General features: G+C 41.2%; 1 protein-coding gene across 14 annotated transcripts in view; it reads left to right on the top strand.

The window, feature by feature from the left end:
- Window positions 1–17,198, top strand: part of LOC308583243 (dystonin-like) — a 313,796-nt gene that overhangs the window by 143,016 nt on the left and 153,582 nt on the right. For all 14 annotated transcript variants that reach the window (XM_081187021.1, XM_081187022.1, XM_081187032.1 and 11 more), the window contains 13 exons: window positions 1,217–1,312; window positions 2,759–2,884; window positions 3,786–3,938; window positions 4,205–4,359; window positions 4,537–4,663; window positions 5,310–5,493; window positions 7,990–8,147; window positions 9,039–9,217; window positions 9,564–9,702; window positions 10,873–11,066; window positions 14,271–14,433; window positions 14,905–14,988; window positions 16,372–16,479. In XM_081187021.1, coding sequence (XP_081043147.1) covers window positions 1,217–1,312; window positions 2,759–2,884; window positions 3,786–3,938; window positions 4,205–4,359; window positions 4,537–4,663; window positions 5,310–5,493; window positions 7,990–8,147; window positions 9,039–9,217; window positions 9,564–9,702; window positions 10,873–11,066; window positions 14,271–14,433; window positions 14,905–14,988; window positions 16,372–16,479 — 1,866 coding nt within the window. The remainder of the gene's footprint in view (window positions 1–1,216; window positions 1,313–2,758; window positions 2,885–3,785; window positions 3,939–4,204; window positions 4,360–4,536; window positions 4,664–5,309; window positions 5,494–7,989; window positions 8,148–9,038; window positions 9,218–9,563; window positions 9,703–10,872; window positions 11,067–14,270; window positions 14,434–14,904; window positions 14,989–16,371; window positions 16,480–17,198) is intronic.

Here is a 17,198-nt window from a genome sequence, read left to right as displayed (position 1 = left end):
TTTCAGGCTATTAAGCAGTACAGTGGTACCTCGGGTTACATACGCTTCAGGTTACATACATGGAAGGTTACAGACTCCACTAACCCAGAAATAGTGCTTCAGGTTAAGAACTTTGCTTCAGGATGAGAACAGAAATCGTGCTCCGGCGGCAGGAGGCCCCATTAGCTAAAGTGGTGCTTCAGGTTAAGAACAGTTTCAGGTTAAGTACAAACCTCCGGAACGAATTAAGTACTTAACCTGAGGTACCACTGTACTGTTGGGGCTGATGCTGCAGGGGTTGTTTCTATGTAAATTAATACTAGATATATCCTATTGGTACCTCCTAAAAAGTTTGCATTTATAGACAAATTCAGACAGCATTCAGATGTCACAGTGCACCATCATTTATCTAGAGAAGGAACTAGCTGGAACAAATCTTGGACCTACACACTTCCTCTTCCACCTCTGTGGAGAGCTGTGAGGAGATTGGAAACTTTCACTTTTGATTAACCACAATTTAGGCTGATGTCTGAGCCCTAGACGGAAGTTAACTTTTAACTATGGTTTGATGAAATAAGGTAGCTTGATGACTCCATGATTTGTGCTCGATTTGTTTCAAACAAGCCATGGAAAAGGTTAGCTCCAGGTGGAACGACAAGCTGCAAGTAATCAAAAAAAAGAAGAGAAAGCTTTCAGAAACCTTCTTGCAGCTGCAGCAGAGGTGGAGAGGTGAGGGGGGAGCGTGCAAGCTTTATTGTGGCTTGTTTTCATAATGATAAAACAGATCAATTTCACTATCTGTAGGGTATTTAGCAAATTGAGTTGAAATACGTCTTCTAACAGAGAACAAGGCACCCACTGGTTTCCATGGGAGATGCTTGGGGAGAATTCTAAATCTAAAGTATTTAGAGCAGCCTCTGCTGGCGAACAGTATTACTGTTCTACCATAGCAGGGATAGAGCAAATACTGCATTCAAGAAATTCAAGTTATAAATGACAGTTATTCTAATAAGTAAATTGTTCAGAGAGTTTTATTGCTTTTTGTAGAGAAATGCACTTGATCTTTTCAGAGGCTGGTGTGATTTCTTTTCCTACTGTTATAACAAGTCAAAGGCATTTGAGTAGGAAAATTGGGCAGGGCAGGGGCTTCAATTCCTCAAATCTCCCCCCTTCCTCATTTGAATTGCTTCTGTTGCACAGCAAAACATGACTTCTTTCCTCTGCTTGTATCCCTAAGGCCTACCGAGCTGCAATGCAAACACAGTGGAGCTGGATTTTGCAGCTTTGCCAATGTGTTGAACAGCATCTGAGAGAAAACACTGCATATTTTGAGGTACGTAACACATGGGTATTATTGTAGAGTAACCACAGATTTAACTCTTAACAGCAGCAAGAAGAAAAGGATTTTTAAATGCTTTTTTATGCCAAATAATAGCATATTGACCCTCAGTAAACCTAAAGGTGAATTTTCACATTTCACAGGACTTCCTATTTTACTGCTGCAGATGTCTGTAAAAAGTGCTGTTCTGTTTTTATTATGAGTTTTGTTGCATATTTTTTCAGAGTGGATGTGAACTAAAGGGCTTAAGCTACTTTTTTTCACACCAATATTTTTATGTGGTTCAAATGGGCCAAGAAATTGAGTAACCTTTCCCACTTGATTTTAGAAGCAATTATTATTTTGCTGCATGTTCTGAATTCTCCATTCAAACAATACAAACCACACCACAATCATCAATGAGGAAAAACATCTGTGAGTGGAGGGAGAGGGACAGGAAAGGAAAGAAGAAACTTACCCAGGTTGCACTGGAAAGAAAGTCCTTGTACAGGAATTATTATTTTTCCCAACTGCAAAGAAGTAATGCATATACAGATCATTAAAAGGGTACCCAGTTAACTTCATAAGTATCTAGTAGGCATTGCAGACCGTTGTAAGCAGCATGTTTGAAGGCAGAGAGAGTTGTTAACTTTGCAGCCCAGTGGGTAAAGAGGACTGGTGGTTTTATCCCCTTTGGTGCTGGGATACCCTGGGGTGAATGGGCTCATTTAGTTTTCTAACTGATTTTAGAAACTTATGTCTCCTTCATCTAATAAGAAAGTATACCACACTCTTGGATTATCAGCCTGGGCTTCAGACTGCTGTACTGACTAGGGAAGTAATAGTGCCACTGTATTCTGCTCTGGTCAGACCTCACCTGGAGTACTGTGTCCAGTTCTGGGCACCACAATTCAAGAAGGACACTGACAAACTGGAACGTGTCCAGAGGAGGGCAACCAAAATGGTCAAAGGCCTGGAAACGATGCCTTATGAGGAACGGCTAAGGGAGCTGGGCATGTTTAGCCTGGAGAAGAGGAGGTTAAGGGGTGATATGATAGCCATGTTCTAATATATAAAAGGATGTCACATAGAGGAGGGAGAAAGGTTGTTTTCTGCTGCTCCAGAGAAGCGGACACGGAGCAATGGATCCAAACTACAAGAAAGAAGATTCCACCTAAACATTAGGAAGAACTTCCTGACAGTAAGAGCTGTTCGACAGTGGAATTTGCTGCAAGGAGTGTGGTGGAGTCTCCTACTTTGGAGGTCTTTAAGCAGAGGCTTGACAACCATATGTCAGGAGTGCTCTGATGGTGTTTCCTGCTTGGCAGGGGGTTGGACTCGATGGCCCTTGTGGTCTCTTCCAACTCTATGATTCTATGATTCTATGACTACTCGCTTGAGGACAGAGCTTGCAATGGTGTATTTTTTAAATCAAAAGTGGTTGTTTTTTTTTCATTTTAGTTTTTCAACGATGCCAAAGAGGCCATAGATTACTTGAAGAATTTAAGAGATGCTGTTCATCGAAAATACAGCTGTGATAGGTCCAGCAGTATTCATAAACTGGAAGATCTGATCCAAGAGTCGATGGTAGGTATCTTCCATATATACTCGGCTAAAGCCATTTGTGCTCTACTAGCAGAGTACTAAAGGTAGACAGTTAACCCAAAAGTAAAGGAAATCTCATCACAAATTGTTCTTTCTTAAGGGGAACTAATTTTATCACCATTATTTTCACAATTCTGGCTTCAAAAATAATAATTCAAGAAGCTCATTTTCTTAAACAATGTCAGTGAAATATATAGATGAGATGTTCCTCATAATTCCAGATGACCGTTTTTGGCAGTATTCTGTACCTTTCTGTTTCCACCACTGAAGAAGAGCAGTAATTGCAGCTCTTGATTGATTTGGGGCTTTTGGACAACCTACAGACTGGCTTTTAGTGTAAACAGATTGCACAGTGACCACAAGGCAGTAAACTGGTTAGGACATGCCCAGATATAGAAACTATCCTGTTCTTTTTATTATTATTATTAGCAACTAGCTAACAGCCAGGGAACATCTTCAGCTTGCAAAGCATGCAGTTACATAAAATAAAAACGTAATCCTCTTCACAAACAGAATCTTAGGTCATGGACATGAATTTTTACCACTGCTTCTCAATGTGGTTGGTAAGCAGTGCACAGGAATTCAGCTCTGCCCCTCATAGCCCTTACTATTGAAAATGGGACATACATTGCTGCCCCCAACTATTTCGTGGTGAATTACACAAATGGACCATCGCCGTCTAGGGCTGTTGACCTAATAAACAATGGTGGTTAGAGAGTACTAATAGCACCATAGATGCCATTCTGGTTTATGTGAACAATGCTTTGTACGATATCACAAACAGCAGAAAATATATTTTTAAGTTTCAAAGAAGAACACATTTAATTTGCAGCTGCTTCTAATGTTTCCCCTCCTCTTGTTTTCTTTATAAATTGGCTTTTAGGAAGAGAAAGAACAGCTCCTGCAGTACAAGAACACAGTGGCTGGCCTTGTGGGGAGAGCAAAGACAATAGTTCAGCTGAAGCCGAGGAATCCAGATAATCCACTGAAAACATCCATCCCAATCAAAGCCATCTGTGACTATAGACAAATTGAGGTTGGAACCTTAGATTTCTTCAAATCAATTATGGGCAGTTAATGAAGACAGTTAATGGCATGTTCTTGGAATTCTCTTCCCTATCAAATGAAACAAGTCCCTGCCTTCCCAATTGGGGCTTAAGTTGTTGGGTCCTGCCCCCCCCAGCCCCCAATTTTGCTCCCCTGTCACTTTCCTAGTGGCACATGTTCAAGGGAGTGCACTGTAAGAACAATATATGTATATTAGACTCATTCAGATTTTCTGATCTTTCTGTTGAAAACCAGATAACCATTTACAGAGATGATGAATGTGTGCTGGCAAGCAACTCCCATCGGGCAAAATGGAAAGTGATTAGTCCAAGCGGTAATGAGGCCATGGTTCCCTCCGTCTGTTTTACTGTTCCTCCACCCAACAAAGAAGCAATAGACACTGCAAACAGGTAAGTGCTGGCATAGCGTGCACAAAACATGGAAATCCTTATTGATCTTATTTGCCTTCCAGGAGCTTTTCTATGCACAGCATGCAGGAAATTTATAACATGTACCCTTTCGACTGCCACTTGACAAATCATTAATTTAGACTCGGTCATTCCCCACCCCCTCTTTGTGCATTTCAGAATTGAACAGCAATATCAGAATGTCCTGGCCCTGTGGCATGAATCACATGTAAACATGAAGAGTGTGGTCTCCTGGCACTATTTGACAAATGAAATTGAAACTGTTCGAGCCAGTAATGTTGCTTCGGTAAGTTCTGTGCCTGTTCCAGCACTCATAACAAAATATACCTAGCCTAATATTCCATGATTCGGAAGCAGTTATCTGTAGTGGCTAAAGCTGAGTGTAGCCACACACAGCTCCTGAATATTTGGTTCTGTAACGTGCCGTATTCCTGTGTTATATCTGTGCAACAACAGTTTGCTGGTTGCATTCAGAAGCTACAACCTTCCTTTATGGCATGATTGGCTAAGATTGTGGGAAGCTCCATGTTTTCCATAGTGAGCATCATTGCTGGAGGTATGTCAGTGTTGTATTGGTGTTTCTTATACTAAGAACTTAAAATGTGCATATGTCAATGTCTGTAAACACCCAGCGCATGTTGTGTGGTCTCATTGGAGTGTCCAGGACATTTATGTGGGTTTTTAACTTGTATGTATTTGAAAGTTGCTCATTGAAATGAGTCATTGCAATTGACTTTTCTTCTAGTTACTAAAGAGCAATTCCTCTACAGGCATCTTCCGATGTGCTGCCCTCACAAAGCAACATGTGTATTACCTTTTTGGAACATTAAAATACTGCCTTAAGAAACTGACAAAACAGTATGTGGTTTATAAAATGGTGCCCAACATTAGAAAGACTTTAATTACCCCTCCTGATTTTTAATATTTCCTAGATAAAGACACTCTTGCCAGGTGAACACCAGCAGGTTTTAAGCAACTTGCAGTCCCGCTTTGATGACTTCCTTGAAGACAGCCAGGAGTCCAAAGCCTTTTCAGTTGCTGACATTGCTCAGCTGGAAAGGGAGGTGAATGTGTGCAAGCAGTACTACCAAGAGCTCCTTAAGTCTGCAGAGAGAGGTAAATATAGCACATCAACTGTGCAGAAGTCTCCCATACAAGATGCTTATGGTATTGACTACCCTTTCAATGTTACATATGTGAACTTTACTGCTGTGGCTCTTTCACAGCGGTGCTCATTTCAGAAGCAGAGAGGGAAATAGATACCAGTGGAAGACGTGAGTTGGGAAAGTCCAAAGGCCCATTCTTTTTAACAGTGTCAAATGGAAAAAATGAGCAGCTTGCATGAGTATTTGTTATTTTTTCTACAGTTGCTGCTGCAGTGTTGTCAAAACAGACACACACTTTGGCATGTATGCTTTTGGCATGAATATGTAGTAAAAAGGTAAAGGGACCCCTGACCATTAGGTCCAGTCGTGACCGACTCTGGGGTTGCAGTGCTCATCTTGCTTTATTGGCCGAGGGAGCCGGCGTACAGCTTCCAGGTCATGTGGCCAGCAGTACTAAGCCGCTTCTGGTGAACCAGAGCAGCACACGGAAATGCCGTACTTTCCCGCCGGAGCGGTACCTATTTATCTACTTGCACTTTGACGTGCTTTCGAACTGCTAGGTTGGCAGGAGCAGGGACTGAGCAACGGGAGCTCACCCTGTTGCAGGGATTCAAACTGCCGACCTTCTGATTGGCAAGTCCTAGGCTCTGTGGTTTAACCTACAGCACGTAAGCAGTTACATAGGTCTAACAGTGAGCACTCAGAGCCAGTTCAGACATTAAGATGTTGCTTTTCAAATAGCAGAAGTGGAAGTGCAATATTCTGTGTCCCGCGTCCCACATGGTCAGCTGACTGTAACTCTCTATACTTGTTTTGTGTCTGTTTGAAATCAGTGAGCTGTCATTAACACAGATGCTCCTGAGAAAATCACTTATAAAATGGGAAGGAAAAAGAGGAGCTGATCTCCCCATGACTCCCCTTCTGTTTGTTTTGTTGTTCATAACACTCAGAACTGATTCAAATATTGAAATGTTATATTACAGATAAAAGAACTTGTGCCCCTGCATAATTGCTGAAAATGTAATATGCATTTTACTGGCACACAATCTGAGATCTCAATTGGGTTCCTAAAATGAGCTGGTAATAATTTGTGTGAGTAAATAGAACAATTATTTTGGCAGGTTGCACAATAAGAGGAAGAACATCTGTTACTGTTACACACAAATGTACAAGGAACATATTTTTCCTCTCAAAATAAAATACCAGGAGTATCATACCGCATCACTTACATTTGTTTACTTACTCTCCTTAAAAAATAAATAAATCTGCAAGTATGTCATAAAGGGACCCTATATCCTTTGGAAAAACAGTATCTGCTTTAAAAAAAAGTCTTTGAAGTTCTTCCTTGCTGTTGTAAATATTCCATCTCCATTCTGAAAATATATGATATCACTGAGCCTTAAATGCTTCCATAAAGCTGAATAGATGTATTATATTATGCATTCAGGCTGATGCTGATATAGAAAGGAATGCAATAGCAGATGAAAGCTGATTAAAGTAAATATATAAGTACGGAGCAGAGATATACTGTGCTTGACTGTGTATCTGGAGAAAATGATAAGGGATTCATTTCTATAGATTTAATACCATCTTATTATGAAATCATCTCTGGACAAACCATAAGCAATCCAATTAATCACTGTGCATACACAAATGGGATGATAATACCTATGACTAAAGTGATGTGCATATTAGTTTTTTGGGGGATGCCCATATTTAGACATGATGATGATGATACATGGCAAGCAAGAAGTTGATTTTGTGTCCTGCTGTTATGATGTTTACATTTCTCCACTTGAGAAGATGCTCAAGGTGACCCCAATTTGTGAACTTCCACATTTCCCCTTGGGGAGAAAATCTGTTTGAAATGGGGGGGGCGGTTTGCTAGATTTGTTTATGCTTGTTATTGCAAATGTACAGAGGTACCTTTGAAATATGATTGGCTGGGGAAATTGTGGGTCTAAATTAACAACAATCTGAAAATTTTCAAATGCATTCAAACTGGTTATTAAAATATATCTTTTTTGTGGTAAAGAACATTCTTTACTGGCTTTTGACCAATCTGAATGGTGAAACTACATTGTGGGCAATATTCTGCCTGTTTAAAATGTATATTATTTTATGGAAAGGTGAGTTTTATATTATTTATTTATTGAATTTATATACTGCCCTACACCTGCAGGTCTCACTATAAGTGGAGTGTAAGTTTCAGTTTTTGTATATTTTAATAGTTGTAGCAAACATATTAGCTTTTCAAAAAAGAGAGATGGAGAACCATGGAAACAAGAATTTGAAGATATGCTTCCTCTTCTCCCTACATTGTTAGCACATCCGTTTCTCCTCTTGACCACTTTCCATTAATGTTAATTGCACATTTCCTTTAGATGAAGCAGAGACACTGCAGACAAGGTTATAGCACTGTGTCTTTAGAATATCTGTTGTGTGATGGCAGAAGAACATTAAATATACTTGGTTTTATTTGAATTCTTCCACTTCCTTCCAACAGAGGAGCATGAAGAATCCATTTACAACCTATACATCTCAGAAGTTCGAAACATGAGACTTCGTTTGGAGAATTGTGAAGATCGTTTGATTAGGCAGATTCGAACCCCACTGGAGAGAGATGACTTACATGAAAGTGTATTTCGGATCTCTGAACAAGAGGTGAGTCTTCTGAGCTTCTCTGTGGGCTCTCCAAAGCTCATGAAATGTAACAGTCGTGTTACATGAGCTCATAAAAAGCTTATTCAGAAAGGGACCGCTACAATTATCTGCATGGTTGCATCTACAAATTAAAACGAGTAATGTGCACTTGTAGAGCTAATTAAAGTGAAGTAAACATTTGAGCCACCAGTTGGTTTAGGGCAGTTTGTTTACAAATGCCTTCATTTTGGAATTCCCAGACCAAGCAGGTGAGCTTTACTGGTTCTTTGAAGATAAAAGTGAGCAAGGATCTGATCAAAGAAGTCTTTTGGTTTTGTGTGGCAGTGGTTACGACTTTGGAGTTCTAGCTTGGATTACCTAATTTTGCTTCTACTGGCTTGAACCCTAGCTAGTCCTCATCAAATGGAAGGGCAAACAAACAATGGAAGGACACAACCCCCCTTTACACTAAGAATAGGCAATAGAATGAAAGAATGATATCCCCATCTCTCTCCCCACCTCCCCTTTACCCCAACTGCAAGATGTCTATGACAAAAATGTCTCTCACCAAATGTAAACGAACTGTGAAAAACACACAGAATTAAAAGTGGAGACAATAGATGTACCGTTCACTGTTTATCTGTTTGCTTTGTAACACAAAAACCCCAATAAGAAGTAATTTAGAAAAATGGAAGGGCTCATTTCAATTTCAGAAGGAGCTGAGATTCAGTGGAGGTTTCCCACAGGGGTACAAAGGCAGGGCCTCTCATGCTGCTCCAAAGGGTCCTATAACCCTTTGCTCATATTATCTTCTATAGTGTTAGTGTCTCTTGACCTAAGGATGCTTATTATGATTGTTTGAGAACTGCTCCTTGCTATAGGGGGAAAAACATTTCATCTTTGGTTCTGTAGAAACTGAAGAAGGATCTGGATCGACTCAAGGAGGACTTGGAAACAATCACAGACAAATGCGATGATTTTTTCAGTCAAGCCGCTGGTTCGCCCTCAGTTCCTACTCTGCGGTCGGAGCTTAACCTAGTAATTCAAAATATGAATCAGGTTTACTCCATGTCTTCCATTTACATAGAAAAGTAAGTAAGCCATCAAGTCATTCACATTTTATTACACTTTTTCATCATCATCATCATCATCATCATCACATGTGACAGGTTTGATAGGATGATGTAGCGTGTGTTTGGAGGGGAAGCTGAGTATATTCACAGTTTTAAATATATTTTGTTGAATTGAATAATAGATACAGAATTTCATATGGCCACCTTGAAAGTGTTTATAAAGTTGAAAGGCCAGAAATAAATTTAAACAAACAAACAAATAGAAGAATGATCTTAGTCGTATAGTCATCATATACTAAAACAAGTTTTAAAACTTTAGAGCTATTTGGAAATTATGAATGACAAGTGATCCCTTTTGTTTCAGGTTAAAAACTATAAATTTGGTGCTGAAAAACACTCAAGGAGCTGAAGCACTGGTAAAACTCTACGAGACTAAACTATGTGAGGAAGAACCATTAACTGCCGACAAGAGCAATATTGAGAACCTTATGGCTACGTTGAAGGTATTCTTATGATGTACAGAAAAATAATAATGAGAAATAGGTGTGCTTTTAAGTAATATAAAGAAGTAAAGGAGATTGATATATGCTGTCATAAGAACGTAAGAACAGCAGCATCCTCTTCTCTCCTTGGCCAGCCATATGCCTATGGGAAACTTGCAACAGGACTGAGCACAAAAGCACACTCTCTCCTGTGGCTTTCAGAAACTGGTATACAGAAGCGTTACTGTCTCAGACCTTGGAGACAGAGCATAGCCATCAATAGCCCTCTCTTCCATGAATTTGTCTACACTTCCTGTATCCAAGTTGGTGGCCTTCATTGCTTCCTGTGGGAGCAAATTCCATAGTTTAACAAGGTAGTACTTTAGAAGAAGTACTTTATTTTATCTGTCTTGAATCGCCTGCCTTCTGTTTGGCCTTTAGAAGAATGGAAATGAAGTAACATGAGTGGCGTTGAGATGTGGCCAGTTGACTGGTCAAATATTGTGCATTAGGAATGAATGCTGATTATTACGTCATTTCCCAGTAACACTTAGCTAAGAGCTGAGCTGCATATTACACCATCATGTGGAAAGAAGACCAGACGTTTAGAATCCTGAGGTTTTCTTCCCATCCCTATAGGGCAGGGATTGGGAACCTGTCCTCCTCCAGATGTTGCTGGACTCTAACTCCCATCAGCCTCAGCCAGCATGGCCAATGGTTAGGGATGATGGGTGTTGTAGTCCAACAACATTTGGAGGTTCTCTATGCCTGTTATAGGCAACAAAACATGGAGGATCCTGAAGCAGTCACTGGTCCCTTTCCTTCCCGTATGGTTCTTCAGAAAAGAAAAACACAGCCAAATTATACCAGGAAAGTATGCAACCTTTTCCCTTCCTTCTTATGCAGCTAATTTTCCTTAGCTGCTGAGAAGAGGAAGACCAGGGAAGATTAGCCACATGAGAGATAAACTTAGGTATGCCTATAATTAGCAAAGTATTCCTCTTCATTATAGTTACAGAAGCAGTAATGGTGCAAATACAAAACCATTTTTTATAGCATTTCACTGAAAATTTGGGTGCTTTGTTTGTTTCCCACATGGATACCCTATTACTAGTTAGTAATATGATGCATATTGATTTGAAACAGCAGCATTATGATCTGTATTGAGATGTCACATGTTTTGTGTACCAGCAATGGAGATCAGAGGTTGATGTAAAAAGAGAAGTATTCCATGCTCTAGAAGACGAACTCCAGAAAGCTAAAGCAATTAGTGATCAGATGTTTAAAACACACAAGGAACGTGATCTCGACTTCGACTGGCACAAAGAGAAAGCAGATCAGCTGACTGAGAGATGGCAGAATGTTCATTCTCAGATTGAGAACAGGTTGGTACTCCTATCTTTTCAGAAACTTCAGAGTGAAACCTTTCTTTTGGTGTGTTTGGGGTTACCTTATGTTGGTCTTGGAGTTTTGGCAGAGTGTCCAAATGTTAATTTTAGGTGTTTTCAGGTAATTTCCTTCAGGAGGTCTCAACCATCATGTACAGCGTAACTGAGGAGAGAAAGAAATAAAGAAGATAAAACTTCTCTGGTTTGGTCATTTTGACAGGAGGGCTTCTTCCAAGACAGCTCCCATAACATATATATGAAGGAACACTGAGCAGTGAATATGGTTCCTTCATGCACAAGCAAGGCCATCCGTAGGGAAGTGTGTGGAGCCGGACAAATCTCACTGTTTGGGTTCCTTGTTGCCTTCACCTACCCCCTGCCTGGCCCAGTGGTGGCCGTGGCTCCATTTCAGTCTCCCTGTGGAGAGTCGCCACTTAATATGTGGGAAACCAGCTACTGGTTCACCAATCGTGTGGAAGTATTCCTGTTTTACACTCAATTCCACCATTGTACAAATCCATCCAACTGCTACCAGTGCATTGACAGTAAACTTACACACTGCATATGAAGCAAACCGTCAGTAAGCACATTTCTCTGCACCTCCTCCTAAGGCTTACTTTTTGTTGTTTTGCAGCTTCTGTTATAGCAACAGCCTCTCCTCCCCTTTCTTTCCCTCTCGCTTAATTTTTACTTTCTTTTGCTGCGTCTTTAGTATTGGCACTGGGATTCTTTGCCTCCACCTCCCTGCTTTTCTCTAAGAGCGAAGGAGATGGAAAGATTTGCCCGGTGGGCAAGAAGCTGCAGGGCCAACTAAACCCAGGGCTGTCACCTCCATGTGGCCCCCTCAATGACCCTGCGCACACGTTACTGCTGCGATGTGGAAAGAAGCCACAGGGAAGCAACTTCCACACTGTGGCTTCTGCAAGATACATACTGCACGTCTGTGATTCCTTTGGTTCAATCCTTGCTATCTTCAGGAAAGCATGCCTGTCTTAGAAGCACTGGGTTCGCAATAGGCAGCACTGTGTGGGTAGTCTTCTGTCCTGACAGTTTAAGGTACCCTTATTTATGGCAAATGAGAATGCTTCTGCGTGCTTGTGAGATAAACATGAAACAAATGCTGCCTCTCTCGGACAGCTTAATTGACTGTGCTGGCAGTTCACCATCAACACTCAGGCGCTCTGAGCACAAGAGGTAACAGATTTTGTGTTGACTGCCGCTTGTAACTGTAAACAGACTGTTCCCTACAAATGTTCACCCTCCTGTGTTTATATATATATATATATATATATATATATATATATATATATATATAGGTTTTGGTGTCTTCGGGTGTCTTCCCGTGTAAGAGTTGGGGTGTCTAGGCGACGTTTCGACGAGGTCTCACTCGTCATCTTCAGGCTGGTGCTTTCGGCTTCTTGTTACTGGCTCTGTTCCAGTAACAAGAAGCCGAAAGCACCAGCCTGAAGATGACGAGTGAGACCTCGTCGAAACGTCGCCTAGACACCCCAACTCTTACACGGGAAGACACCCGAAGACACCAAAACCTACATTCCTGTACCCGTGAAAATCTACGAAAGCATATATATATATATATATATATATATATATATATATATATATATATATATATATATAAAATAAAAATAAAACCCTGGCTAGTTATCAGTATAATTTTTCTTCAGCTGTATAAAACTTAGCCATTTTAACTATTGCCCACATTATTTACTAACTGCTACTCAGGTATGGAGGTGTGGGTTCTATTACCTCACAGCCTCAGCCAGGCCAGGCCAAGCCAGAAGGTTGGTGAAGGAGCGTGTGTGTTTTTTTATTCTTCCTGCTGCACCAGTATCAGGCTGGCCCAGGCTGGGGAAATGGATTGAGGTAGGACTGAGCAGGTCCATGGCCCCAGCTCTCAAATTGCTCTGTTTCAGTCTCTTAACTGGGTACTGCTGTTGGGAGCACTGATGGCAACAGTATTTCCACTGCCTCACTTTCCACAGTTCAGCTTTCTGCGGGGGTGTCCCAAGTGGTAGACAACAGTAGATAGGGGAATCCCTTCAATCTTAACACCCTTCAACACCACGGGTCAGTTTTTAGGATTGCAGTTATCGTAATTACCACATAATGTTTCACTTTTCTTCTTCTCTTTCTGCCTCAAACTTGAAAACTGCAGGAAAAAAGTTCATTATTATTATTATTATTATTATTCCTGTGGATTGCAAGGCCCTTTTCTATAAAGACTTTTGTAATAGACTAGGTACCTGTTTTTCCCTAACGACCATGGATTTAGTCAGCATATGAAGAATTGGGAATTTATTCTAAAGTGAGTCTTTTCTCCACATTCTAATCCTGAAGTTTTGCAACTGAGGAATACTGTTTCAGGACATGGAATGTGACTGCTCCGTTTTTCCTTTTGTTTTTTAAGCTTCTGCTGAATTCTACATATGGTAACTTCCCTCTAGTGGTCACCCGGAGTAGCTTTTTATGTCTAAAATACACTGGTACATGTAAGCATCCTTGTCTGAATCTGGAGGTTATTGTGGCAGGGGATTCACTTATTTTTCAATGCCTGGCATTTGAAATGAGGAACTTGTAGATAGAGACAGAGAGAGACAAAGCCCTTTGAAATAAGGAACACAGGGAGAGACATCTGGCTTCCTATAAAGATGAAGGGGTGTTTGATAGAGAGATAGAAGGTTGCCTGGAGCTTTATGAACCCAGGAATGTGTGTTCTTTGGCATGTATTCCTCAGAACTAATACATTTCTTGATAACTGTGAGCTCCTCAAAAAAGGCATGGAAATTAAAAAGAACTCAGAGAGTTCCTTTTTTATGAAATTGGCAAAGCCTTTCATTCTGAAGGTTTGCAGGAGAAACAATGAGAAAAGGACATCTAGCCGAATGATGGCTTCTGACAGCCAGCTGTTTATGAAGTGGTGTAGCCTAGCGCTGAGCTACAAACCAGAAATTTCTAATTTCACCTTTGCCCTGAACTTACTGTGTAGCCTTAGGCAATCTCTGTTCTGTTTCAGACTTAGCACCCACCCCAAAGATCTTTGTTATGGGGGGGAATAATAATACTGACTTGCCCTTACAAGGTTATTGTAAGGTTGCTGGTGGTGATGATGGTTAGTTCTTTATTGTCATTGCTACTAGTTTGTTCTTCCTCACTGAAACAGCTTGCTTTTCACTCAACCAGGTTGCGTGACTTAGAAGCTATCAATAAATCCCTAAAGTACTACAGGGATACATATGGTGCACTGGATAACTGGATCAAGCAAGTCGAAGAAACTCAGCAGAGGTTCCAGGAAAACCCACCTCAAAACAGTAAAGCTCTGGCCAAACAGCTAAACCAGCAAAAGGTAAAAGCTTGATTGATTGATTTAATTTGTTTATACGCCACCTTTCTGTAGTGAGCTGATAACACATATCCACTTATAACATGCAGGTTTTGTTCTAGGGCTTAGATGTAAAGAATTAATAACTAAGCTAAAGACAGCCAGTTTCAGTTCAGCTAATAAGAAATTTTCCCTTTAAAGCAGTGTACTGGATATACCTCTGTATCTTACATTATTAATAATCTGGTGTGTTTCTGCCTATGTTGGTTGAGGGGCAACGTTCCCCCCCTTCCATTTTTCTTGTAGAGCCAAAGGTAATTTATAAAGAGGACCACAGGGAAACAGACTTTCATGCTAAGTTTTTATACATAAACACAACTTTCAAGTTTTCAGTCTAGTATGTTTCAAAAACAAGTAGAACACCAGCCTTTAGGATGGGGATAGTTGCATAGGTTGATACTGTTACATACTAAAATTCTCTTGTTTATTTTACAGGTGCTAGTATCGGAAATAGAGACGAAACAAAACAAGCTAGATGAATGCCAGAAGCACTCAGAGCAGTATTCAGCTGCAGTAAAGGTAAAACCATAACTTCTGTGCACAGTTATTATTATTTTTTAATTTCTTTGTGGAAATGTGAGCATTGTTCAGCATCATGTTCTTCACATGTTGCTGTTCCTGCCACAGCTGCTGCTCCAATCCACATTGTTAGGCTGCATTGTGTCAGTGGGCGCTGGCAGCAGTAGTGGGCCAGGGTGGCGGCTCTCAGCTGACCTCTAGCATAGGGAATCCAGTGCTCCTTCCAGTGCGTTTGCAAAATGCTGACCTTGCTGCCACCTCACTTCACCTTGCCCCTATATCTTGTAGTAGCGCTGTGGTCTAAACCACTGAGCCTCTTGGGCTTGCCGATCAGAAGGTCAGTGGTTTGAATCCCCGTGACAGGGTGAGCTCCCATTGCTCTGTTCCAGCTCCTGCCAACCTAGCAGTTCAAAAGCATGCCAGTGCAAGTAGATAAATAGGTATATCTGTGGTGGGAAGGTAAACAGCGTTTCTGTGCGCTCTGGTTTCCGTCGCAGTGTTCCATTGCGCCAGAAGCAGTTTAGTCCTGCTGCCCACATGACCCAGAAAGCTGTCTGTGGATGAACACCGGCTCCCTCAGCCTGAAAGTGAGATGAGCACTGCATCCCATAGTCGCCTTTGATTGGACTTAACCGTCATCGGATCCTTTACCTTTTTTATCTTAAACTGCAACAGCACCACGGACCAGTGGTCAGGTGAACAGTGCCACCCCACCATCCATCCTCTCCTGTGCTGCAGGGTGTAGTCTGTAATCAGACAATCCAACCTACCCACTTGAGTGGCAGCTTTACCTGTCACCAAAGCAACAGAGAAAAGCCAAGAGAAATCTCCTGTAGTCCTGTTCAGCTGTGTGCAGGCATTCTTCCTATCTCTACCTCTGTTTCCAGAGTGACAGGTTTTGTATGGAAAACCATCAATGAAACCTGCCAGTTGAGCTGAGGGAAGTTGCTGTTTCCCAGTCCAGTTCTAATATGAGTTCCATAGCAGCTGCATTGTCTTCTTTTACACTCCAGCTTCACTGCCCTAGTGTCACAGGATATCCAGGATATCTTCTGGTGACTCAGCTGACAGGAGGTAATCTTTCCCTCCCAATACCTTGCATCCCCTCCCCCTCAAAATCTGTTCTGGAAGGTGTTCCCCACCTTCCAACTGTCCAGATCTAGAGGGGGATCTGGAACTGTCCAGATCGTATGCTATAGGGGGATTGCCTAAAATTGCCTCCTTCCCAGTTCTCCTGACAGATTCCCTTCTGTCAGCAGACCAGTCGCCATTGGATATCACCCATAGTCTTTAGTACTCAGATGAATTTATGCGGCACTTGAAAGACTCCTAGTATGGAACAAGTAGCTTACAGGTTTACCTATTTCCATTTATTTTCTGCAGGACTACGAGTTGCAAACGATGACATACAGAGCCATGGTTGACTCCCAGCAAAAATCTCCAGTGAAACGCCGAAGAATGCAGAGCTCCTCTGATTTCATTATCCAAGAGGTAGTTGGACGTGCCTTAATATATAATGCTTTATAATGGCCCACATTCCACTTTTGCATTGTGAAAGCTTTTGAGCCACGTTCATGAAATACTTTCAGTATAAATATACAAAGCTAGTAATTGATGATGTTACACCCTGCTGCTTCATTTTGGGTGCGGCTAGTCTGGCTACAGCTACTTGGACAATATATCCAGCCAGAGAGCCCAATGTGGCAAACATTAGTCACCTGAAGTTGCCAGTGTTACATAGATTAGTTTACCACATTATTCCAGGGTACAGTTTCACTAGTTTCCATATCATCAACTTCAGTGGAATGTGCAAATGTGCAGTTGTGGAATGGACTGTGGCCAGTGCCCGTGATTCTGGAGAGAGGTGGTTGCTCAGAGGTAGAGTACATGATTTGCATGAAGAAGGTTCCAGGTTCAACTACTGGTATCTCTAGCAAGAGGAATCACAGGTTGCATGACAAGGAACATCTGGTGGATGGTACCTTGGAGAGCTTTTACTCATCAGCATAGATAGTACTGAACTGGCCGGAACAGTTGGTCTGATTCAGTATAAGGTAGATTAATGTGTCCAAAAGAGTTAATGAGGATTTGTAAATGGAAAACCCAAAATCACGGCAATTTAGAAGTTCAGTGTAGGTAGGGAGTTCTTTAGATTTAAAAGATCTAAAGAACTTAGATTAAAATGGATACTGGTGACCATAGGGTAAAAG

Source organism: Podarcis bocagei (genome assembly GCF_964188305.1).
Source record: "Podarcis bocagei genome assembly, chromosome: 3".
NCBI classification, from domain to species: domain Eukaryota; kingdom Metazoa; phylum Chordata; class Lepidosauria; order Squamata; family Lacertidae; genus Podarcis; species Podarcis bocagei.
The sequence above is the reverse complement of the archived record's forward strand: the minus strand, read 5'-3'. Positions and strand labels throughout refer to the sequence as shown.